This window comes from Phallusia mammillata, chromosome 7 (genome assembly GCF_965637545.1).
Source record: "Phallusia mammillata chromosome 7, kaPhaMamm4.hap1.1, whole genome shotgun sequence".
In the NCBI taxonomy this organism is placed as follows: domain Eukaryota; kingdom Metazoa; phylum Chordata; class Ascidiacea; order Phlebobranchia; family Ascidiidae; genus Phallusia; species Phallusia mammillata.
The window spans coordinates 3272178-3298840 of NC_137258.1; the positions used below are offsets into that span (position 1 = coordinate 3272178).

Below are 26663 nucleotides of genomic sequence, written 5' to 3' on the forward strand. Positions count from 1 at the left end.
GTTAGTTGTTTGTTATACTTTCTCTGTTTTTTTTAGACAATTTGTTTGCAGTTTGCACCTCACATTACCAAATACCAACTATTGCAAACACGTTTCCCTAATTACGGTGGAGAAGCTTCAATACGCAATTTAAAGTTGCAATCAAAATACATTAAAAATGTTGCAGTTGTTATTGTTGTTTTCTATTTGCAGCAAAAAAAAAACACACGTACGCCATAGAAATCACTTCATACGACATCGTCTCCGTTAATGTGTTTTTGTTTTGCTGGATCGACGCAGCAGCCAAAAAGCAAAATGTTTAAATATGGGTGCTAAAAAGTAGTTTTAATTCCACACAAACAAATCATAAAATGTGCAATAAAAATACATATTCTGTGATCAAAATAACACTTTTTCGGTGTTTGCTCAAAATAACGTTTTTTTACATTCCGAACGAAACAGGAACATTTTTTTCGTTCATTTAATCCCCACCGACGATGTGCTTTGGTTTGACTCCCGCTGGGGGTGACATTAGAACATGGCAGTCTTTTAAGGCAATGAACATTTTTAAGTGGCAGTGAACGTTGGATAGTTTTGCAGTCATAAAGCGGGCAATTCGTTTTTACGCTACTTTCGTTCTTGATACAGACTGGCACCGATTGTGTGTTTTGTGGTTCCCATCGTTGTGCGTTTTCGACGTTTTACACAGGGTTTGTGTATCCACTGTTTCGTCACAAAGCAAACGCCGGGCTAAATATTAATACGCGACGGCAGCAAGTGTTTAGGAGGGGTCCAGCCTGGCACAAAAAGCAGTGAGCGATTTGCGTTTGTTGTTGCAACTGAGACACAATGGCAAGCCTTAAAGAATTAGTAACAATTTGCATCTTTATCAACGTTGTTTTATGTACTACAGGTAAGTGGAAATTATTGTTATTTATCTCTTTTAGACCACGACTGCTAACTGTTTCAGCCAAAAAATAGTAAATAAAGAGTCAGAACAGAATGGAAACTTAGCTATAGGCCCATAGGCCTCTTCTGAAAACACAAAAACTGTATGTATAACACAGTATACGTACCATGTTAGGAAATGTTGGAAAATACGTTAGGCATACGATTGCGCTAGTTTCGGGCCATGGCGTAAGCCCGCGCGGAACTCAATAAAACCAACGCGAAACTAGTATTTACACAAACGCAATCGTCACGTACACAAAAGTGTTACCTAACCCAATACTTAGATTTACAAGCAAAATGGTTACAAAATTTATACAATGCTTTATATCGCAGCCTGTGAGTACCGTAACCAATTAAAAACTTTGCAACTCGAGGGAATAGTCAACCCATTTCCGGCGATGGGCATTGTATGATGGCACCAATTGAGTATAAGTGACTGGTAAAGCGTTTAGATATTTGGTTCAATAACAAACCAATCTTGCCACTTGTCACTGTCAAAGAATGGGACATTTATAAGGGGTCTACTAAATCCCAATTTTGTTTTTACTTGCCCAGAGAAGCAAGTCCTTAGATCAAGCTTTTCGGGTCGGGTTCGGGCTTGCATAAAACGGACTTAAAAGCTAATTGAATTTAAACTCGGCCACATAGTGTCACAATTCCACTTCATTAATCTAACTATCCGGCCTTTTTTCAAAAAAAACACAACAAAGTTTAACGAGCTTTAGGCCAGTGCTTCGGGGTTTTTGGTCCCAACCTGTTGCTAACTAACAGCTTTGAGCCATTAGCCTACATGAGTAAAATAGCATTTTCGTTGACAAAGCTAACATTGTGCATAGTTTACGATGTCAACACACAAATTTGGAATGCAATTGTAGCTACGTTGTTCAGGCCGTCATCCCATTTTACATTTCATTTCACATGTAACCGAAACAAAATACCAACACGCTATAGTGTTATTAAAACAGAAAGTACAAATCGGGTTAAATAAGCTTTAGGTCAACAGTTGTGATCGCTAAAGCGCCTTTTTGGGCACGGCGTTGAAGACAGGAAGCACAAAAGACGTATTAAATCGGGAGTTTCCAGAGTTTAAGCTTCGGTAAACAATTTTTGTTTGCAGGGCTTTCGCAAAAGCTTGACCCGAAAATTTTGACGTTCAACAAACCCGATGAGGAGATCGCTGAAGGTAAAATAGTTATGTTGATAACATGGCTAGCAAGTTTTTTACGTCTAGGCTACCTCTTTTTTTGATTGAACAACTTTATCTGTTTCATCTTATTGTTTGACTAAAGCTTTAGATGTGTCAAATATTTACCTACGATGATATTTGTTTTCCATACTTCGTTGATATGTACACGTTGTGTAGTTTTCTGGATACACAAAACAAGAAAAGCTTCTATTACGCACAAGAGTAAACGTTTTTGCTCGACAGAACGGTCTTTAAGAAGCACAGCATCAGATATTTGCCAAACTGACAACAGCATAACTTATCAGACAAATGGATCAACTACACCGACTCAATTGTTATGTTCGTGCGGAAAAGACAACTCGTCTGTGGTGAGTCGCATTTTTTCGGTGAACATTACAAAAATATTGTCCAGGCGGTGGCCGCAAAGAGCAGAATAAATCAGGAATTTTTCATATTATTAGACTTTGACCTTAGTAGAAAAGTTGGGAAGCACAAAGCGATTTTTTTTAAAACTTGAATTCATGTCAAAGTTTTTCTTCGCTTTGCGAGGAACTCCAGAGCCGAAGATTACGAAAGTGCACGCCCGAAACTTGGCCTGAACCTGATTTAAAAAAAGAACAAATTTGTAAAAATGCGGCAAAAATTATGCCGAGGGTTAAGTTAGAACCGAGTGAAGCCGGTTTGTTGGAAAAGCCTGAACCAGGCCCGAAAAGAACTAAATCGTCCCAAAATGTCGGCCTAATACAGACGGTTCCAGTAATAACAATTCTTATCCTAGGTAAGCTACAATAAAGCGCCAGTTTTGGTTTCCATTAAAGCGTTAAATTCCTTCTATCGCTTTGTACCTTGATATCATAATGATTTCATACTCGTGATTGCATTTGTTTTGACAAGATCGTGTTATTTGATACTTGCTCCTTAAAATTTCCTGATCAAGTTATCTGAAACCTTAATCTGTACAGATTTGGAAGGACGATGGCTGCAACGATATAACAGCAGGAAACTTCTCGGATTCTACATTAAAACGTGGTTTCGTCGTTCACCCGCCGAACGTTGAAGATGGTCAATTGGTTATTTATTGCATCAGTGATGGATGTGTTCAGAAGATTACTATAACATTTACGCCGGGCAAAGGTAAGACAAAAATACAAAGATTTTTTTTCTTTTTTTTCTTTCGTAATGAACTAAAGAGAAAGGATAGGCCTACACGACGTGTGTATTTAGACTTGGACTAAAAGCATTCCCAAGTATCAGTATGGATTCCAACCCACGAAACACCAAAATTTTGACTATGTCAGGGTGCATAAGTGACAAGCAAAACTGCTGCAAGGCATTATCACTTCTGTACTAAATAATTTGCACATTTTAAATGGTGATAAAAACGTCACATATCTGAAAGTAGCTTAATGCGTTTTTTATGAACAGTGGTGTATAACAGAATTGTTGTACAAAAACACAGATACGGGAATGTCAAGCGGTCTTCGAGGTTTTCTCATTTTTATGATCATAGCCGTCTTGCTCCTAACAACGCTGTTTTTCGTTACAAAGTTCAAAAGCCAAGTTTACCTCGGATTCCGAGACACCTGTGCGCCATCTAGCGATGGAGGTAAGTCATGTTTCCGAGATATCTATCTTTGCAAATGAACAGGCCCTTTGATATTCGGCTGATGTTTGTCAAACTGAAGCGGTGCAAAAACATGGGTGACTAATGCGCTAATGCGTTTTCCCGCCGATTCCAATACGGTTGCTTGTTATTTTGGTCAAAACCTTCCAGCCACCCCTCCCCGAAATTGCCGTCTTAACCTTGGGATCGGCTCTGACCCAAGGAACTCGAGCAACCGCAACCGCACCTGATGACGAAACAAACGACTTGATAGTTGTGCGATAACAAACCTTGAGAGGTTTCCGACCAATTACCGCCGTCTATCCTGTCACGTGACCTCCCCGGGCACCTGTTTGTGCAAACACAAAACGCTAACGTTTTCCGAGAAACTCCAAGCTTGTTTCTCCACATTGAAAAAATTCCAACACGACCCTGTGGTGAAGACTAAAAGGAGCAACCTGGCGAAGTCTGCGTCGCAACCGGCAAAAAGCGACACAATTTCCCGCTGACGGTTTGTTGTTGCAGATGGCATCGAGTTCGACGCTTACATCTCGATTGGCAAGAACGAAAGCGACCGGAAGTTCTTGGAAAGAAACGTGACTGATGTGCTCAAGAAAGAACACGGGTATCGCTTCTTTATAGATGATGAGAATCTTCTGCCCAGACTGGGTATATACAAATACGAAATATTTTGCTCATTTAGGGTCTGCCGGGTTCATATTGTAGCTGTTTGTGGTTTAGTGATTCGGCTTTTAGGTCTGCTGAGGGTCAACAGTCCTATTGGGTCAAAGGGCAATAATGCAACCTTCAAACTATTAGGTTTTATTCGTAAAATATTGAAAATTCATGCATAAAAGTGTAGGGAATTACAAAGGATCTATGTAACATAATACACGAAAAATATTACAGCTTTAAGTTGCGTCCTGAAGATTTAAAAGTAAACGAATTTCGACAAACAAAAATACTGCTTGATGCGGAGGTGTTTTTACCGATATATGATCCGGTAAAGATTTACCATTGGTTTGGGAACCGCCCATGTCCCGAGTTTCGATTTTGCATCGCGCCCCGGGATTTCAGACCAAACACCACAATACCAGAGATACCAGTTATGCAGAATGCATGCAATTGCGATAAAAACATCTTTTTAACCAGTATTATAGTCGATTACAAGTTTCATGGGAAGTCATATTTCCTCAATTGTATTTAAATGTCACGTTGTAAAATCGATGTGGGATCTAATTTAACAGCGCTACTAAATTTTCACTTTTTTGGCTTACATTACGACCGAAAACGCCCATGAGAGTAAAGTGCAAGAACTCTGTGCTTGCCTCCCATATCGGGTATTGGGTTATTTCTGCGGGTATTGGGTTATAAACTTATTTTTTTAGCAGAAATGCAGCAAAAAAGCCTAAAAATGAAATTACAACCAACCTGCATAATCTGATCTACAACTGTCAAAAACATATGACAGCAATTATGTTTCAACGTCCCAACGTTGGCGTCACTTGATGCATTGATGTGCGTGTATAAATCATAAGTGACCTACATTATGCGCATTCCTGTGTCAAATCAAATGTTCCCCGAACGCGATAAGGTATAGCCACATCTTTCTTGACTCGCAAACGTCTTCATACAAGGTCGCGTAAGACTCAATGATGAATGAATGAGATTAGATGGTCTCTCCATGGCCTGGGCAGCAAACAACGTCGCGTGACAGAGGGATGCTCGTGGGTCTGGCAATAATTTTACTCTTGCACGCACAGTAATGCTTTACCTATGCGTCGTACAATGCGGTCAAGATAACACCAATGGTGTGCAGCCGCCAGGTCATCACTAACATGCAATTACGTAGTTTACGGCACGCGGTGCACCATACGACCGTGCCCCAAAACCACCTTTTTTATTGCGTTAAAAAACTTGTACACTGGGGTGCAAAGGTACACGTTTTAGACGCGCCTGACCCCAAAGCCATGGTTTAAGTTGTACAAATGACCCTACATTAATCTATAAACGCGAATGCAACGTTGTTAACATAAAGTTACAACTTCAGATTACTCCCAACGGGTACAAGAAAAGATGCATCGATCCAAAGTGCTCATAGTGATGTTTACAGCTACATACATGACCAACGACTGGTGCATGTATTGCTTCAACGAAGGTGAGTCATCCCGCATGGTGGAGCTCTTAACCCGCGTGACGTCACTTGTATTCCGTAGGTCTTCGCAAACTCCTGGAGCTTAACAAACCTATGGTGTTCCTAGTTTGCGATCTCACGATACAACGTCAGCTGAATTCGGTTTCTGCGCTGGTTGGGCATATTCCAAAGGTTGGTAACTGTAAGACCACTAATTAGGTTTTTGCATAAAGGCCAAGAAATGTGACTATTAAATTCTTAGTAAACATTGTAAAACAGTGTTTTGAAAAATGCATTTGTGGCGCAGCAAAGTCAGCATCAGACGGATAAAAGCGACGCATTCAGCCTGTTACAGCGCGGACAGGATGTTTTCGTATCAAATTTTGCTTAAACTCCGGTCTATAATCCAGCTTCGCGACCGCGCAACGATCGGCGCAGTTGCAACACGATTCAGGACGCCTTATAATTGCGATACCAGTGTTCCGGTAAAGATTTCGGCAATGTTTCTAAACGCCATCGGCAAAACATACCATTGGTGGTACTTATAATACTTCCGGCAAATTGGCTTGGAATTGCCAATGGCTCATTGCCAGCTTCGTAAAGGCAATGCGAGGTTCAAATATGCTAATCGAGGCATGTGGTGTTTAAGTTTACGCTTTAGATTTGCAGATTAGTTTTTCTCAAAACAAACAAATATTTAGCCAAGCCATATTCTGGTAAATTCATTACAAAAGTAGGCCGATGACCTATAAATTTAAAAGACGAATAAACGTAATACGCGATAGATGAAACCGTTTATAGTTGCGCTTTGAAGATTTCAACACAGACGAATATATGTAATATGCATATTCGGTGAAATTCATCACAAATGTAGGCCGATGACCTGCAAATTTTAGGAGATAAATCGTGTTTATTTTGATTCGAACTAGTTAAACAATCACTACACAGAACGTGAAAATAATATACTAAACTTGCTGCGTAATGGCATTCTGAAAATTTTCATGGCCCAATTATGCTTATAAGACCAGTTTGCACCATGCACGGAGTATTCATCAATCAAAGGGAATCTGCATTTCTCCCTAGCACCACAGAAATACATAGAAGTAAGCCCTGTCATCATTTAGATATCAACCGTGACCCGGTGACCTGATTCCTCGGCGATGCATCAAATAAACTCAATAGCAATTAACAGCTTGTGGGTTAACTGCGTGGAGAAAGCATTTATTTACCTTTGTTCAGGCCGTGTGCGCTAACGCTGCGACTAAAATCTTTCCCAGAAAGCGGTTACGTGCGTGGATAGCGATTGCAGTTGCCCATAATTGCACAGGATCGTTCTCAGAACGATGTCAACCTCATGTGCAGAAGCACGCGCCTGGCAAGTCTGTCTGGCTTTCCAGTCACAACAACGAACCGCTGTTGTGGGCACACGAGCAGTAACGGAAAACACAAGTGGACCACGCCTGGGACGCGTGCTGGAGATTGGCAGATTGAACTGTCAACCTTTGCACGTCGATTCCACTTGAAGAGACCGAACGCAAAGTGAATCTGGGCGCGGTGTTGTGACACACCGGCATAGAATTCTTGTACTTACATGAGCAGTAGTACCAAAGAGGCCACTGCGACAAACCAAACATGCGTAGATTGTCGCTTTTAAGTGTTGACGCATTGACCTCTACGCCACAACGCGCCTGTGAACACGTCATCACCGCAGCACGGCTGTAAATGCCACAGAAAACTGCCTAATCACTGCGTGATCCTTTGTACAGATCTTTCTGCCGCTGGTGCAGACCGACAAGGAAAAGCAAAAAACAATCCGCCAGATTCGTATGCACCTGCCAGCCGCGCGCCGAGGTAGTGCCAAGTCACGTGATATGCGCTCACCAATCCTGAGCGATGTAGAAGACATCGACTCGCATTCGCGTAAGTGTAGATCGAGAGGTGGTGGGTTTTTATAGATTTTTGTTGGTGTGAAGACAATGTACACTTAACGTTTTATTGAACTGGGGCAAATGGGGAATAGAAGATAACGTTTTAATTGCGCAGTACACGCAGACGAATCTTACGGAGGAACTGAAACGAAATACACTTTCAACAAAGCGAAGATACAAAACCATGATGAGCTCACAATGGAAGAGATGGAAGTTGAACACGAAGTAAGCATGACCTGATAAAAATAAGTTCACACACATATGATCCCAACCACAACACAAATGACCCACGGCTTCCGAAAATGATACTGCGAACTAGAAAAAAGAAACACCATTAAGGCCTATGGATAAAACAAATCACAGTTGGGGAAATGGGGTATTTTAGGAATGTATTTAGATACGCTTTTATACGAGTATTGCACAAATATATATTTTCGGAATTAAATACAATTTTGCATGCAGGGTGAACTTGTGTTTGACGAGGGCGAAGACCCAAAGAACATTGCAGTGAAACAGTACAAAGCTCGACCTGACTTCTACACGTTCACTTCCGGTGCTGACCAAGCCTAAATCCAATTTTTACTCCATTTCCCATTTATTCCCCTGAACTTGGCGCGTGGTCTAACTGCGCGTAAGTACAGTTCGATTCCCGGCCATTATGAGATGACAAGGAACAGTGTGACGCCATATAGAGGTTATTGTTCGCATTAACGTTGTTGAAAAGTCCCGGGTTCTCATCAATTCCAGCGTATATCCCTTCCTCTTCAAAGGAATCGTTAAAAGCGGCACCCCTGAAATCATTTCCGTTGCTTGTGGACATGGACTTTGAAACGATTGATGCGTCATAACCGCTCTTTGTTTTGTTCCGGAGCCTGTTTATCATTGTTACGGGACTGGGAATCACCGACAAACTGCGTTTTTTCTTCCGTATTGAATCCTTTCCGGTGTTTCTGTGTGTTCAAGCTTGATTAAATCGTCCTTATTTGATTTGTTGTGATGCATGTATTCAGTTTTGCAATCGTACCCTCTTATTTTAGCGTGCGTGAAATTTATTTCTGCCACACCACCGATTAATGTAAAAAGCGTGTTAAAGTCGAACGTAAAAAAGCTGTGACATAACACTGCAGTTTATTAAGCGAGCGAATTCCGAATCTTTTTGTGTGCCTTATATGTTGCCAACAATAACCTATGTTACAGAAGTTTAAATAATCACTACAGAAACAAATTACTGTGTGCTACATTACCTGACACCATTTTTTAAGTGAGTCTGGTAAACAGGGGGTCACACCCTACATACCCAGTAAACTACTTACTCTTGTGCGTCCTCACTCCCAGCACTGAATGATGATTCACTCGAAACGTCAGGGATACACGAATAGGTTTCCGAATCACCATCTGCACGCGTTACTGGTTGTAATTGCATTTGTGGCAGAAAACTTCAATGTTAACTGCACTGCGTCATTCTTATATTAAGTGCTGATGTCATGTATTGTTGTCCAAAAAGACATTTAAAATAACTGCACGTCGCAAATGGAAAGACGACTCAAATACTTTCAAAAGTTTTGTGCTGATAAGTTCAGGCGTGAAGGCATTTATTGCGTAATTTTAAATCTTTAATATGTAATTGTGCAACATTTTTGTATTAATGTCACATACTGATTTTTCATTATTTTTTGAACGTTTTCTTGTTGCAAAATTAGAATTGCGTTTGAAGAGTTTTTCTTGTTGCAAAATTGGAATTTATTTTTAACGGGATTGACGTAAAAAGTCTGATGTCAAATTACGTACGGCCATCCAATTAGGAATTAACGTCAGCACACATTCGTATAATTATGTCAAGTTAGCTCAAACTTACCCATCACGGTTTCAGAACTGATTGTTACCTCTGCGACCTGAAACCGCAAAAAATTAAGGTCAGACGTCACTTTACATACGTACAATGTACGAAAAATAGTAGTGAAAAAGTTTAAGTTAAAGGGTAGATTGACCACAGTGAAGCTTCAGCAATTTTAAATTTGCCCTTATTGTTAGGAAATAAACCAGACTTTGGCATGTCAGGTCACGAAAGAGACGAAGAGATTTTTTTTAGGTATTTCGGGAACGGTTGCGACAAAATCTATACGTTAAGGAAGTCACGTGTGGTGACGTAAAACGGAAGGACGTTTACTCACCTTGGGTGCGTTCTTGATCGTCCTTTTTGGTGTTTTGATCGGCGACGAATTAAGGTTGGTCCGCACAACAGTCCACTCATTTTCCACTCTGTAAGGAGAAAAGAACGTTCAGGATTAATATAAGGTTTGCGTTATATGTAAGGGGATTTTACAACGTAAAGCCGGGAATAATGGAGAAATTACCCGGCTGTAACATTGCACCACAAACATAACAATCAACATTGAATGACCATAATTTCAGTTATATCCATCAAAACATTTAACGTGTACCCATCATAACATCACAACATCAGCTTTTACGACATTTCATGTGACGTCAGCTTTTAACCGTTTTAATGACATTGAAGAGCAATATCATAAAAGCAAGCTCATAAAACTTTTACCAGTTAAAAACACAAAAAATGCCCAGGTTTTCAATTAAAGGAAAATCGTTGATTGATCACTATTGGCACATCTACACAAGAGGAAAAATTAAATCGCCAAAACGACATTTTTCTATGCTAAAGTATTCATGTATGGACGTTTGTACAGAGTTCTAGAGAGTGTTACTTACTGGCTGGCAGCTTTGCGCTGTTCAGCGGCTTGTATGTTCTTTTTTGAAGGAGGTGGAGGCCGTGTAGGCGCCGGCTTTTTAGTAACTGCATGTAAACAATTGCAATACATCACATACTAAATTTAATCCACGTACCTTTCTCGCTAACGATTGCCACAATCAATATAACTTAAGAAATCAAATCAACCGACGTGTGAACATAATAAAGCACCAGTAAATAAACCAGAAATAATACCTTCTTGTGGTTGTTTGGGTGGAGCCGTTTGTGGTCTGGGAGGGGGCGGAACGCTAGGACGCTTCAATCTTGGAGACTTTAATGGGGACTTTTTGGTGGAAAGTGGACTAGCGGAAACTTCAGAAGCAGCTGAAACAGTTGGTGTCACGTCTGGAGTACGTGCGGGACCCGCTGTTGACTTGTCTAAAGAATTACTGGCAGTTGGAGGCAAAGGCGGAGGTGCGCTTGGAAGTTCTGGTGATGGCGGTGGAAATGCAATGACTGAAACTTGGGACTCATCAATGCAGGTGTACACTTGATCATGATCTTCATCAGGGTCTGAACATATCGGATTGTCGTCGGTAGTCGGCAATGAAACATTAGGTGAAGGAAGCTGTCGCGTTGATTGAAATTGGCGAGTCAAGGTGGGCGATAAGTTTACAGGATGTGGGTCCATGGGGCGGTTTGGAAGGGTTGAAACTTTGGGTTGTGGTTTAGGTCTAGGCGGGGTAGCGGTTTTCGGAGGACGTGGGGGATTTGGGGTTCCGTTTAGGTGTTTTGGCTTGGTGGAGATTGCTGGTGGCGGTTTGGGTGAGTCCACTTTCGGCTTAGTGGTCGGTGCTTTGTGTGTTAAACCTACATCAGGTTTCGGAAGAACCCGAGGTGGGGTCGGAGCCATTTTTTTCGGCGGACGCAAGGGTTTGTCTGTTTCTTCTGCGACATTTACCGACCGATGCTTCAGGTGTGGTTGTCCATTCATTTGCTGGATTAATTTAGCAGCTGGGTGAACAAGTCTATCAGGCTTTGTCGGGACATCTGCAAGAGTGAAAGTTTGAGAAGTTGGTGCGTTTGTGGTCGTATGTTGGTCCTTTTTAGGTGTATCAGGTGGCGTGTCTTCAAATCCAGGCCCAGACTTGAGGAATGGTGAAGGAGGCCTGTAAGGTAGCCTTGGTGCGAACGAAGGTTTGGTCTTGGGTAAAGGTGGTGGTGGGGTTTCGGATGATGCCGGTGGAGCGGTAGGGGGTTTTCCAGGGGGCAATGGAGGCGGTTTGTCAGGTGCAGAAAAAACTGGTGATGTGTCACCAGGCACAGGTGGCAACGTTGAACTATTTGGACACGGTATGGCAGGAGCCTGAGATCCTTCTGGCGCAGGGTACGCTGGTAATGGCGGTCTGCTTTGCCGTAGCGGAGGTGGAGAATCAGCATGTGTTGATATCGGAGGTCTGCTTAATGGGACTGGAGGCAATGGTGGGAATATATCCGAGCCTGCAAACGTTTTGGCCGCAGTGTTAGGTGGGATTGGAGGCGTTTTTTCAGACGAGGTCGGACGCGAGTTTGGCGACACAGGAGGACGCCCGGTTGATGTCACTGGCAAGGGTGACGACTTTTTTGCTGTAGGCGGCAAAGGTGGCGGTTCCTGAGGCATTGATGACTGTCGACTTGCCACTGTTTTCTCTTTACTGCTGGATTCGCCATCAACGTTGCTGGTTTCTGATGGTGGATCAGGCAGAGGGCGAGGGCCTGCAACGAAACAGGGGTTAACCCTGCAGTTATACAAACACACATCGCGCTTTTGCAGATTCTATAATGGACGTGTTCGACGCAAAAGTGTGTTTACTCAGTATTTACAGGTACATAGTGCGGTTTGAGTTTGGATCCAAAAACTATATGCAGCACGTTTTGAAACAACAACTTAATGCTTCACGAAACAAGCTCGACAGCCAATGGAGCTTTGATGCGACGCGTGGCATTGTCGCTAAACACACAAACAAGTTTGACGAGAACTGATATCTGATCTCTTCACATGCGCTATGTTGGACTCACAGACAGATCTATTACGGAGCACTGTTACGTCATAACCGCATACCAATAAATAGTTATGTAAAAAGTCATTATGACCTACAAACACGCATCTGTCTCCATCGATATCAGCGATATATCTTTATTATGTCTGGTTTAGATTAGTTGCCGCTGATGCCTAAATAAACACCTCGAGAATTATTATAATCTACAGAAAACGCTTTCAAGCTTCTTGCAAATATGAATGTTCAGCGATTTAGGCCACGCTTACATCAGGCTTTAAGTGCACTTTGTAACACAAATTTGCCTTTGGTCCGTGTGGAACTGATACGAGTTTTAATACAAAATACGTATTTAAAGTTATAATGCCCGATATGAAAAAGCTTTATACATAAGCACAAAAATCGTGTCTTTTCACCTGATTTGTTGATCACATGTTGAGATGCTTTAGGTGCAGGTGGTTCGGGTGGAGCCGCAAACGGCATCGACACGGGACGTGGGGCGGCCTGAGCACGTGACCCATCAGTGTTACGAGGTTTTCGAAGTTTTACCAACGCGGTGTGGTTACGTAAGCGTACAGAAGGTTCCGTCGAATCCTGGAACAATCCCTCGATTAAGATTTTCCAAATGCTTCATCGCAATAGACAGGACGGATTAAAGAGGCTGGGTTCTGTTACAAGCTGCGGCAAGACTATAACCGCGAAACCAGATGCTGTACGATTGTATTGATAAAGTAAAAGCGCATACGAGTCAAGTAACTCCTTTCAGTTGCCTGCAAGTTATAGGAACCGGTCTAGTGTCCACCTTTTGAATATATTGTAAGGTCAGACGTTTTGTACACGTGTCTATAAGGTGAGTCGTGGGACATGATTTAATCGAAATGCATATTTTGTGATTTTACCTTTACTATCATAAAAATATTTGTCTTATTTCTTTTGAGTATTTAATTTCAAAGCTTCACAAGCAATAAACACAGGTGTACTCTAACTACTCAACAGTCCAATCAACTCAGTTAAACACAATTTATCCCACTGGCTTTGAAAAGGCATTAACACATCAGACGATAAACAGTCGATTACATGTAATAATACCACGCCTACTTTATTAAATACAAACGCCTACCTTTTTATTGTTGTCACCAAGGAACTTTCCATTAGATAGTCTTCCTCCCATTGACGTCACGTCTGTTTCGTCATTTCCCGCTTGCAAATGCACACCAGCTGCGTCACATGCATCGGGCCCTGCTTAACAAAGGCAGTGTTCTACAGTCACGCCTCACTGCATAGAGGAAACAATCGAGCATTTGTGACGTCATTATCGCCGGATACTTACCGTCGGACGAGTCGAGGTCCAAATATAAATCCTGTTCTGGTATGGTTTCCAGGGTGGCCTACACAAAAAAAGTTGGTTTGTTGACAAATGCAAATCAAATAATGTGTTTCATCGATATTTATGTTCATGGCTGAATATAACCAGAAGGAATTTTGATAACAAGCCAAAACCACACTACACATTACAGTTGTATAAAAAGCTTTCAAGTGACACATTCTTTTGGAGCGACCTTTGTTCACAGTTTGTTATTTTTGAGTTGTGCCGCGTTGGTAGAAATGAAATTATAACAGGAAAATTGCCCTAAGCCACGCGAAAAAGATTGTGACGCTACACACGTCACATACTTCACTACATACAATTGTGCATCTATTCTAGTTGATCAAAGAATGAAACGTTTATAAACTGTTTGTACTCGGGCTTGTCAGATCTTTGGCATGAAACTTTAATGTCTATTTAAGGTAGCACTATTTCGGTCACACAGAGTCGGACGCGTGTTTGTGCATCCCAAATCCAATACAAATCCGATAATTACAGTTGACTTAGCCTGGTATTACGTTTGGGGTAAACGTGTTTAAACAAGGGATTCTATGGTAATGAAATCAAGCTACGTGGTAGCGACAACGTTATCTGGGATCTAACATAACGGACGGTCTGCAAATCTAAAACCATCTGGTTGTGTTATTGTTGAAACAAAACACCGTGTGGCAGACAGTGGGATAAGACATTGTTGATGCAATGTTGACATCAATATTTACTCTGTACCTGTCTGCCTTCAGTTTGTGGTTCGTCGCTGATGTTGTTTTTAGTCTCATCGCCGTCGACTGGAACGCTGTGGCAACAAATATGATACGTTGGATTAGACACATTAGCGCAAAGTTTGTTTAATGCTTATTTCGGCCGTCAAAAATCCTAAGCTGAATGCATTTGGTTACAGCATCTGGACAATTGTGGTGTGACCAAGAAATATCGGATTAGAATAGCATAGGATAATAAAAACCAAAACGGACCTATTTTAAAGTGTATGTTTTTGACAAAGGCGACACTGTGCTTAGGTAAACTTAAAGACCCTAAACAAAACACGAGAGGTAAATACCAAAGCCAAATTCGGTCCTTATTCAAAAACGTCTGCATGTTATAAATTTCAGGAGGCACTAACTGGCATTTTTTCGCTCACGGGACAAATTTGGAAGTGCAAAGGCATAGCGGTTTATATGTTGGAAATGCTTCTCAGAAAAGATTTTTTTAAATTGGGATTTGCATCCTTGTGGAATTTTCCGCAATAAAACGAACGACATACCCAAATTTGAACGACTTCTATATTACATGCACCTTAACAATTTAGGGTTAGAAATGCACCTGGCCCATAGCTAGCTTTATATTGTCTCGGTATTCATTTATATAAACATGGTTCAGGTTTTACAACCATACTCAATAGTTGTATCTTAAACACTGAGTATACAGCTTCAGTCGTTATAATGACGACATTTGCAAATTACAGTGTTAACACACACGCTTGATGATTTATGCTGTTGACGGAACCGAGCGCTGTGTATGACGTAATGGAGAATGACGCGTGTCATGCAAAATACAGTTGGAAATGGAATCGCGTGATATGCTAAGGTGTGTTCGGGAATGTCATCCAGAAACCAAATTTTGACCTGCTTAAATTGGTCCATGAATAATCAATGAATACTTTTCTCGTGGCAGCATTCTCTTGCGAAAATACTTTTAAGAAAAACACAACAAATCCGTAGCGATAAACCAGTTGCAAATCCTATAAATGCAACCACGTCAACATAGCAAACAGGATGGAGCGACGTTTTTACGCTTGCTTGTTTGGGTTAACATGAATAACCTGTTTAATGATTCGACCGGTCAAATAAAAGCAGTTTGAATGCAAAATTAAATTTTGACAGGTTTGTGTCACGCAAAACAACATTGCGGAAGACTTAAGATTAAGTTGTTAGATGAAAACATACTGATGTTTGTAAAAATGCCAGACTTTTACAATATCTCAACGATTACCAATAGTTCAGAATTTTTAAATCAACATTTTTCCTTGTTAACACAACACGGACAAGAGATGACTGTTTGACAAAACAATACACTTGCATATTTGGATCGGGTTTTAAAGTCGATTTGCATATTCGCAGAGTTATGCAGAGATGATTTCTGGTTATACCATCAACAAAACTATGTTGAATTTAAAATAAATGCTGTAATAGAAATATAAACATTACAAATCGTAACCAATGAAAAGAATTACTGAAGACGAGCAAGTGTAAAGTCGAGAGTATAAAAAAATATGGTTACTAACCGGGTATCAAAACAAAAGTAAGCACTGAAACATGTCTGTTACGGGTTATATTACCATAGCAGGTTGTTTGTGTAAAGGTAGATATTAATTTTCTCGAATATATGTTATCAAAACGTATAGGACGTGGCCAATTTCCTGGAAATCACGCCTTCCATACATTCCCTACAACAACAAACAACGTGACCATGAAAACGGCTCGGGACAACAACGATACATTGACGGCTTTGCGGCATACGCCAACAATCTTTGTGTCATCGCGTAGCTCGAAAAACTCGGGACTTTTAGACAAATAATTGCTTTCTATAAAAAGTGTTGGTGAGAGGGAGATGTGCCAGGCACCAACGTTAAGCTTCATGCGCGGCTTTTGTGAAATGTTGCGCGCCTCGTCGCAATACGAGTGTGATGGGCAAAAACGCTTTGTCAGAAGTTTCGGGATTGAAGCACGTTCGCGGTAAACAAATTGCCGGGTCGCGATCGTATCGGAAATCATAATGCACATATCGGTACACGCCTTGCATGCACTATAAGCATGCATTTTAAACGCAACTGAAGGCTATTGTGGCGATTAGGTGCATGTGTTGGTAAACATACCATTCCGCATTGTTGGGTGCATGCACGATAGACCGGCTCTGTGCGAATAAGATCACGCCTTCGTGCATGTTAACGTGATAACACGCCTTACCAGAACTTGCAAAGTCATTCTCTTATAAAAGAAACTATTCTCCCCTGTTTGGAGTATTTGAGCAAATGGGCAAATGAGCAAGAGCAGCCATTGGCTTCTTTTTTATTTCAAAAATAAACCAAGTATGTAAATTGCAAATTCGGGAGGATTATACAAAAGGTGAAACTTATTTGTCAAATACAACACCAGACGTTTTTGTATCCATCAAAGCGCAGCATCCACGGTACGCATTACACGGTTCTTATCGTAGCTTTTGGAATAGATTATTTGATAAAAGTGCAGCAATGTCATAGCAACGTGTAGTTTGTGGTTTTCGTAAAGTTATTTTAAAAACAAAATGTGCCAAATACGTTAAGTGTGTCGTTGTCTTTAAAGTTCACGCGAAAATTGGGAACAAAGGTAAGGTTTGGCGCCTTGAATGGAACCATTTTGTCAAAATCCTCTTCAAACCAAAGCTAGAACTTTTAATGCGCTTTTCAAACGCAAAATAAGACCTTAAACGAAAAACATCAAACATCACATTAGTCTGCTTAATACGCTAATACGAAAGCGACACATTTTACAAAACAAATGCAAAATTCCTGAAAATTTGTTTAAGCGACAAAATGAGGTGAAGGCAGATATAACTTTTCCGGGCAACAATGCCATTCAAAAAAATATACTAAAACAGGTCAGATTAGGAAGTTGCGCCATTATAGTCACATGGTAGGTAAATGTAAATAAACACGTAACCTTTAAAAGTGTCAGATTTATAGTTTTTCACCCGATGTTGAACTGTGATAAAAGTTGACAATGACAAACTTTTTTGATTTTTTTAACAAAGGTTATTGCGCAATACTTTGAAACAGTGTTTTGTTTAATTTTTTTTCAAAAACCACGTCAATATTATTGGTTCCACACAACTCGCAGAAACTATCCGAAACTATCTGTTTTCGTGTGAATCTACATTTAGGAAAAGTTGTTGAATATTGGGCGACATTTGCCATTAGAACATTGAAACATATTGTTGTGTTTAGATTACTTTTTCGTTTTCACAAAGGGTGTGCTTCTTCCTGTGTACTTAACATATGGAGTTTTGTACACCTTAAGCGATTATATGTCAGTTACGATAACAATTCCGCATGTAAATAATTCCAACCTCACCCTGATTAGTCCGATCAATTTGCATCGAGCGACGTCCGATAATAGTGAAATGAGTCAAGGTGGTAATTAAGTTTTGGTGCCATGTGGCTATAGGCCAAAAGGGCCAAAAAATTTGTCAAATGTGTACATAAGGCAGCGAGGAAAGATGATCCAACACCGCGATAATGTGGGTAAAACCAAAATACCACATTCGGTCATCAAATCATATTTGGCTTAAATCAGTACCTTATTTCGTGTTTTTTATTTATTTGAATAATACTGCCAGCGACATAGTTTGGGATCAGTTGCATGCGCTTGCGTAAAAGTTTAAACTTTTCGAATTCATTTTACCTTTAGTCCATTGTTTACGAAAAATAGTTTTCTGTACAAAATCATTTCGTTTTCGACAAACGTGCCACAGCAGTCATTTCTGTTTTAAAAGATAAGGCGCGTAAAAAAATGCCTTCTGGACAATTGTAGTAATACCAGTAATAGTAAGTAATGTGGCATTTTAAACATTTGTTATTAACCAAAGCACATTCCACAATAAAATAAGTGCCAAACCATTTATTATTTACGCTACGCTACGCATGGAGCTTTCAACAAACAAACCGAAAAGCGGTCAGTCAGTTTCCAAGCCCACACCTGTGACAATTCTGTGCAGGGTTGTCGGAGATAAGTACGTATTTACAAACAACTACAGGTAGACTACGTACGACAAGCGTCCAACAAATTTATGAACAAAACCGAAAATCTGTTTATCTCACAACCGACGAACGCGTTCCAGAAAATTGCGACAAATCCTCACAATAGCTTGTGTTACCAGCAAAACGATGTTTGCAAAAGAAGCTGAAACATCTTTACCAGCCACAATCGCCTTACATTCGACGTCATATTTTTTGACAACAACGTTTAATCTGTGAAAAAACAACATTGTGGTTTGGCCTGTTTATTTGTTGGCAATTTGCTACCATCGCTGGGCCTGCAATTTCCTTCGTTGGATACGGAACCGACCACGAAAGTCGAGGCTTCTGCGAAAAGGGCCTGGAAGGATACAAACTGGCGGCCGCGGTAATACGCCTAAGACCCGATACTCGTTAAGGCCGACGCGGATGGCAAGTTGTAATGTAAACGTGAGATTAACATCGTATTAGAGAGGTGCCACTTTTAAAATCCTGTAAATCTCCACCAATCTACATGTCCACCTGGACATAGCTAAGACGAAGCAGCAGCTGCTGGGCAAGCCTCATTAGCAGGGAACGCTTATGAGGCTCGGGTGGGTTTAAGCTTGGTACAGGTTTGTGATGCTCAATTATGCACGGTATTGTAGACAAAACCAAGCATAATATTGGTTACCACACAGTTAAGGTTTATGGTTTCACGGTTTTGGGTGGAAATTAACAGAAGGTCGTTCGCTTGGCTGTTAACTGGTTAATAATTTCTATGAAACAGACTTTTACGAAACGGGCACAAGAACGTCTAGAACAGCGGTTCTCAACAAGTGGGCCACGAAAGAAAAAAGGTTGAGAACCACTGGTCTAGAATGAAGCCCAAATCACCAATCAGAAAGATGAAAAAAAGTTTGAGTTAGCAGGCAATTTTTAATTTGCAAAAATATAGAAACTAGAATCACAGGATCATGTCACCAAAGGGACCAGAACGTAAACACTATTGGCATTTATACAGTTTTGGAAATATACAGTAAAAAATCTTTTCAGATTAGAATTTATACTGATATAATGCATGCCTACGATCAACGACGTGATTTTAGATTAGACATATCTCAGTGTTGGTAAACAAACATTTTTATATTGGCAGCGGTGGTGGGACATTGTCACGGCAAGAAAAACGCCGAGTTATGAAATTTGCTGCGCGTTCGTTGTTAACCTCGCACTGACGTCATAGGTGATTGACACTTTTATTTGCAGCGAGCAAAGTCGATTTTTTGTTTATTTTGGCGGGTGATTGAGTAGGTGGCGGGATAACGTCACGATACCTTGGCATTTATTAAAGGAACCAATTGAAGATTTAATCACAGCACTGTCATTGCAAAATAGTTTTCGCAGTAAGACTCGATTGCTGCAATTCCTTTCCAACAACATAACAGCCCCTATAATAGCTGCTGCTTATAGCCAAACATCGAATACCTGTGCTTGTAATAGTATGGCATATAACGTACAGAAGATTGCTCGCGCCCTGGCTATGACGTTTTTCGGAGGATTGGGTACGGTTTTGCGGCGTAGTCTCCGCCTAAAGCCGTTCGTGCGTCTGTTTGTTTGTTTAAAGTTGTTAACCGTTGCAGCAAACGTAAGCAACGCCAGGGAGCGATGTTTTGCTTTGCAACAATAAAGATAAAAAATAGATCACTAACATCCGCGTACCGCTGGCAAAATTCGTATAACCCAATTGCATTCTTGATGCACGCGCGTTGACGTAATCGTTTATCAACCATCGCAGCGATACATCCCATTGTTTCATAACGCAATTTATTGCTTTTCAAGCATTTAATAAGTAAAGTTTTTAAAGCTTTTTAAAAGCCAGTATACTATTAGTTGTGCACTTGACTTCTTTCTGAAAAATCGCGGAGCAACTCCATACCAAGGCAGTTTCATACCAGAATTGGGTAAGTGGATTATTGGGGCTTGGTTATGTATAAGTTATGTTCCTATCACACACAGGTTATATGACATCCATGGATTGTACAAGCTCAAAGTGATTACATCGGAAAGGTTTAATGGTATATTCGTGTTAGCAAGGTAGATGCGGTTCAGGCCGAAGGAAAAGGGTGTCTAGGGATTAAATCGCTAGGAATTGTAGCTGTTGAATTTTCGTGTCGTTTTTATGAAAACATTCTGGTCCCGTTTTGCACAAATCATGCACCGATTCGTGTTTTAATAATCGCAATTCAATCAATTTAAGGTTTATGGGTTAAGCTTTTCGACGTGACGGCATTAACTTTATATAAAGATTTTATATCAAAACTAGAGTTTTATGACACAGAAAACGCATCTACGCCTATAGCCAGTCACATTACAATAAAAAGATGTAATATAAATGCGTTTTTAAAGGAACACTGAATTCGAATTTGTTATAGTGTGTCAAACCATTCCTTGTCAGAAGATTTTTTCAAAAACAGGTTGTTTTGTTTGCCACACCAAATGTAAGAAATAAACAAATATATTACGTGATACATAATTACACAATATATTCTGTCTAAAATGGGTTTTACAATAGATGACAATTAATAACCCGCGTACAACCTTTAAAATTGGAGGAAAAAAAAACGTTGGGACGTTTTAGAAAAATAAACCAGATTTTTTTTTCTGTTTAGTCATAGTTTTACCTCATAATCTGTTTTTATTTGCCTTTTTCGTGCTGTAGCCTAAGGTTCAAGAAAGAAATTGTCGCTAAAGTTTAAGAAATCTGTCGTATGCAAAACACTTTAAAATCGTAAATAGCACTCGGTAGACATCAAAACATGTCTAATCAACACGTTCAACCAACATTAAAATGCGCATCAATTCTAAACACGCAGATTTGTTTTTCTGGGCTGAATTCTCGAGAGATGTCAAGCTAATCTCAGTAAACACATCGCTGCGAAAGTGGCGTGATCTTGCCGCAAGTGTTCCAGCATTTGTTGGGAACATTTTTGAAGTTTGTTAGTAAATGTTTACCCGTGGAAATGCAACATGGTCTTCTACTACCGCCAAAGACAGCACCTTCGTGTCTAATGCAGGCAGAACATCACGCAACAATTTGCGCTTGCGTGAATGTATTCCTACGTGAGAACACTTTTCTGCTACGAAAAGGCGCCTTTTAAAGATTACAAAATTGACTTTCCTGGAAACAACTCGATGCGTGCTCGCCCCATTCTGGCAATTACGAAACGCTTCCCAACACGTACATATTCAGCGATTTCATGGTCACCATATTATCCGCTCCGCGCCCATGCAAGCGAACACGACAGGCTGCGCGTATAGACACTCCCACGCAACAGATCACACATGACACAGCAAGAGTTTACAAATACGTGCGCAGGAGCAATTACATAACGTTTGCATCTGATCTGTGTCTATTTATGTCTACTCACAATGTTTTCGCATTCGCAAGGGCAGATGATTGTGCTTGTTCTACGTCAACATTCCAAGCTAAATCGGTCCGTAAGGTTATGTACGAAACTTTCAATAATAAACAGAAGCGCAAAGTTTGAACGTTAATCGGGGTGTTTGCGGATAACCAAAGTCGCCAATCTGACTCCGGGAAAGAACTATAAACTAGAGATGTACCGAATATTCGGTTTGCCGAATTTATTCGGCCGAATCGATCATTTTTGCAAAGATTCGGTTTCGGCCGAATAATTTGTTGCGATTCGGCCGAAACCGAATCTTTTACGAACACAAATTTAAAGCGTTAAACGTGTCTTTTCTGCTTATTAAGGTCCACGCAATCTTTCGAAAGCCCAAACATAACGAAAATTGCGTCAATGTTTATCTTTTTCAACACATTATCGTTTTTCCCACGGTAATCAAAAAAATTAGTAATTCATTGGCAGGTTGCCAATCATGCTTAAGGCAATTTTAAACCCCACAGAACTGAAATAAGGACGAAACACAACTATTTTGCACTGGCTGCCTGGTAGATAAACATTTTTTTCACGTCAAACGCGAAGCGTACGACTTCGCGGGACGTCATAAATGATTCGGTTGATTCGGCCGAATTGATTCGGCAAAACCGCCGAATATTCTGTTTCGGCCGAATCGAAATTTAGCCGATTCGGTACATCACTACTATAAACGTCCGCCCGCTTTTAGGACGATATGGAGGCATATTTAAGAATAATTATGTCATACAAAGGATTTCAGCAAAGTCACGTCACGACAAGGGAAAACGTTTGAAGCACAAACCATGCCTGTTTTACATTTGTAATGGTCACTTGCCAGAAACAAAATACCGGCATGGAACAAAAACTATGACTAAGCACTTTGAGAAAACTTCTTCGCACAGACATTGATAAGGTAAACATGGTGTTTAAATAATAAACAAGGACTTTCCTACCTGATGAAACTGTCGTACACGGTCTCTCCTCTCATCACGGTGATGCTTAGTTTTCTTGTGAGAGTTCCGTCACTAGAAGCGCCATAACCAAGGGAGGTGTCTCGTTCTGCGTTGGTTGGCGATGATGGGGAGATGGGTTTAAAAAAGTTCGGTGACAACGTTGCGTCCTCCGCCTAAAGAGCAATGCAAATTTCACTGCAGTTGCGTAGCATAAATACATATGATGTCAACAATTGATGTCGCAGAGGTTAATGAAGGCCAAATATATTGTGCTGTTTCGCGGTGACTCAGAGTAAGTGTATGACGTAAGTGGTTGTTGCAGTTACTTACTAGTTACTGAAGTGCAACAAAAAGTCACTTCAAGGTAAACTCCCAAACCTTTATTATTATTTCTTAAATCATGAAAATTCGACAAAACTGCACATGAGTGTTAGTACGGTCAAATTCGTGCAAACAAATTTGCAAAACATATCGGACGTTAACTGTTTTCACAGAGTTCACTGTAAAAAAACGGCGTTAATGACTATGACGATAAGACATACATGTCTCTACTGTGCGGAAATACATTATAGTCAAATACATCAAATTATAGAGGACGGCATTCATTTTTTTTCCTTGAAACTGTACACTTCAAACTATTTGCATTCTGGGCACAAGTTCCAATGCTTTAACGTCATTTTGGCAACATGAGTAAATGTTACGACAACAACGTCAACGTTCTATGCAATTAAGGTCGGAAGGTACATGTAATGTACTGGACAATAGGTTACTATGTCCGTAACGCTTTCGTAATTGCGTTGCTACCATTTACGGTACAAACGTCGTAGGCTAAATGTACTTGGAAAATGCGGGCATTGGCCGGCGAGAAAACCACAAACAGTCATCGGGAACGTGCATAATTGCGTCAAACTTAACGTTGGCACGTCGAAAGATTCTTACTATGGCGTAATAAGGCGTCAGTACGGGCCAAACTACCTCGTGTAAAATGGATGAGAACGTAGTTTCCAACACATAGTTGTAAAACCAATGAAAACTATAATTAATGTTTAAACAACGCAAGTGCTGCGTAAATGTGAACTTTCCGGTTTGAAAGCTTTGGCATTTTCGCACAAAATGTCAGAAATTCTGTGGTCAGTCGACAGTAATTAGGTCAAAATGCCGTGCTTCCAGGAAATATCAAGGGGAAGTTCATTCTAAAAATACACGAGTGCAACTAATTATAGTCATGTGGTTTGAACACTTGCAACTATAAGTGCCTAATATTAAATTGTTGCGTGGGTAGACACTGCGCCCGTGGCGGTTTTTGCTCCAAAATAAAGATGTTTTATCGCGCTAGTATACCAAAACACGAACATTTGTGCGGTGATCAAAGATAAGTCAATTGCGAAAACCCCAGGTAGGCTACATGTTGCATCAGAAATCTAATTGTACGTGGCCACCTACACAATTCAAATTATCGCTGTAAAGCGCGTACTCGCCGTGCGCTGTATCGCTCCTCGCCTTTGATTTGCTTGTTTTGGAACGAATCGTTAAGACCGTTAAGATGTTCGGTAAGCAGATTTAAAATTTTGGTGCAACTCCGGTCACTGTAGATTGACACTAACGCGAGCAACCGACAACAAACACTACAGCTTGTACCCACAAACCACGTTCGCGCGTTCTATGTTTCTTCCTCTGCCGCTTATGCACGTTATATTGGCACAACGAGGCAAGAACACGATCCCGTGATTACACCTCGCGCGTGTGTCCTTGATTTGACATCGACAGTAGATAGCTAGTGAGTTTGACCACTTGAAAACAGTTCTCGCTTATTGCCGCTTATTTCGGGTGGCAAAATTACATGTATGCGGAGGGTGGCCGTCGGAAAAGGAGACGGCTGCTCACAAGAGCACAAAGCGAAAGCCGGAAAGAGTTTGCGTGGAGTTAAAACCTCTAGTTATTTTTTTCAAGATCTAACCCATGAAAGGTTAAAGGCGTGTGAATGGGCCTGCGAAGAACGGTAATTTTCCAGGTTGAAAAGGTTAGGTTAAAATCGTAAGTAAATACACGAGGTTAAATCAAACGGGCATTGAGGTTTCTGTGGGATTGAACTAGAAACGCAACCGCGTTAATACAAGTGTGATTTGGCCTGACAGTAAACAGCATAGGCAAGATCATTTTATTGCACACAGTGACCTTAAGCCTATGATTGTGACCTTGAGCAACACGTGTTCTTAAAATCGCCAAATGATAATATGCAGATGATTTGAGAAAAGATATCAGATCGATTTCGTTTGAAACTACAGCAAGAGAAGTTTATTTTGTTATGCGAGGTAATGGGCACATTAGGCATACTGCAAAGCGTTAAGTTGCTTGTTTGATTTGAAAGGTTGAATCAGCGTGGTGTGGTGACGCAGCATAACAGACTTCGTGCGGAAACAGCGTATGTGTGCAAACTTTCCACACCTGTATACATGTAATGACGACAGAAACAAGTGTACCGAGTTATTTTCAACACATAGCTATCAAAACAAACACTGTTTGCCAACGTAAGGGAAGTGCCCCAATAGATCAAGTAAACAAAGATATAGAGACAAATTACACACCCTTTGCAAAATCAGTTGGATATCGGTATATTGCTTTATCTGCCCATGTTGCTTGGTTTCTGAAAATGATCTGGTGACAGGAGAAATATATAAATTCCAACGATGTTATCTCAATCAGGGCGGCAAATGGTTGATAGCAAAGGTTTTTCGCAAAATGTTAAACTATTTAATTCTCGTTTGAAACAAAGTGCTGCCGACATGGTCGTTTCTCCACAATTCCCTTGAGGGGAATTGCTCCAAATACAGGCAAGAAAAAGTTACCTCGACATACTCGCATTCCACTGAATCTGGAATAGATGGCGTTTCTCCATCACCGCTACCGCTACCTTTAAAACGATCCTTGAGCTGAAGGTGTGAGACGTGATGGGGTTGCAGTAGCTTCGAGGTTTCTCTAATCTGACTTGACCCTTTATTCTGTCGCTGAATAACGGTTGTCATCACTGTTGGTGGCGTCGGTTTCTGGGGAGTGTCCAGGATCGGCAACATGTCAACCATCTCAAATTCACCTGGTTTCACCGACTTTCTGGGCTTAGGTGACATGTAAACAGCTTCAGCATCGCTGCCCACATCACTTGCGGTTGTCTCGCGTACACTAGTCGTATCCTTCCTGGCTTCTTGTAACGCTTTGATCCTGCTTTGAAGCGACAACCCGGAAGCCCGCATAATTGCTTAGCCCGCAGCACAGTGTATTCAACTAAACGATTGTTGTTACTGTTGCTCATGGCACGCATCGCAGGTGCAGCTTGCGCCACGAAGCCCGGGTTGAGTCATTTATCAGCGTTCTGGGCCAGCAGTGATTTACGTCACAATGAAGATATGAAGTGGTTATACCTAGTTGCATTGTCTGATGACGCAACATCACGATTGCAAACGGGATTCGACGCACGTCGCTTAAACGTAAGAGCAGTGGGGTGTTTGAAGATGTAGGTGTTTCTCAACACCGCGTGTATTGCCAAGTCGTGAACTAGCACGCAGGCGTCGCTGAACATAATTCGCACCTTGACGCCTAATCGTGGTTTACCTTAAGCGCACAGCGCCTATTTTTAACTGA

The 26663-nt window shown here is 40.8% G+C and overlaps 2 protein-coding genes across 2 annotated transcripts; one reads left to right on the forward strand and one right to left on the reverse strand.

Annotated features, from left to right (window-relative positions):
* Positions 1 to 39: 39 nt before the first annotated feature.
* Positions 40 to 9653, forward strand: LOC145239263 (uncharacterized). Its single transcript, XM_080102569.1, has 11 exons — positions 40 to 892; positions 2048 to 2113; positions 2360 to 2484; positions 3079 to 3250; positions 3576 to 3722; positions 4245 to 4388; positions 5770 to 5877; positions 5936 to 6045; positions 7620 to 7773; positions 7897 to 8006; positions 8244 to 9653. Exons 1-11 carry the CDS (start codon positions 829 to 831, stop codon positions 8349 to 8351), a joined length of 1308 nt encoding a protein of 435 aa, XP_079958695.1. The 5' UTR covers positions 40 to 828; the 3' UTR covers positions 8352 to 9653.
* LOC145239260 (uncharacterized) lies at positions 7833 to 26541 on the reverse strand. Its single transcript, XM_080102560.1, has 12 exons — positions 25874 to 26541; positions 23028 to 23200; positions 14614 to 14680; positions 13852 to 13909; positions 13642 to 13760; positions 12938 to 13115; positions 10741 to 12240; positions 10506 to 10590; positions 9953 to 10040; positions 9637 to 9673; positions 9095 to 9176; positions 7833 to 8731 (listed from the first exon to the last, which is right to left on the reverse strand). The coding sequence occupies exons 1-12, from the start codon at positions 26273 to 26275 to the stop codon at positions 8377 to 8379; spliced, it is 3144 nt and encodes a 1047-aa protein (XP_079958686.1). The 5' UTR covers positions 26276 to 26541; the 3' UTR covers positions 7833 to 8376.
* Between the last annotated feature and the right edge of the window lie 122 nt (positions 26542 to 26663).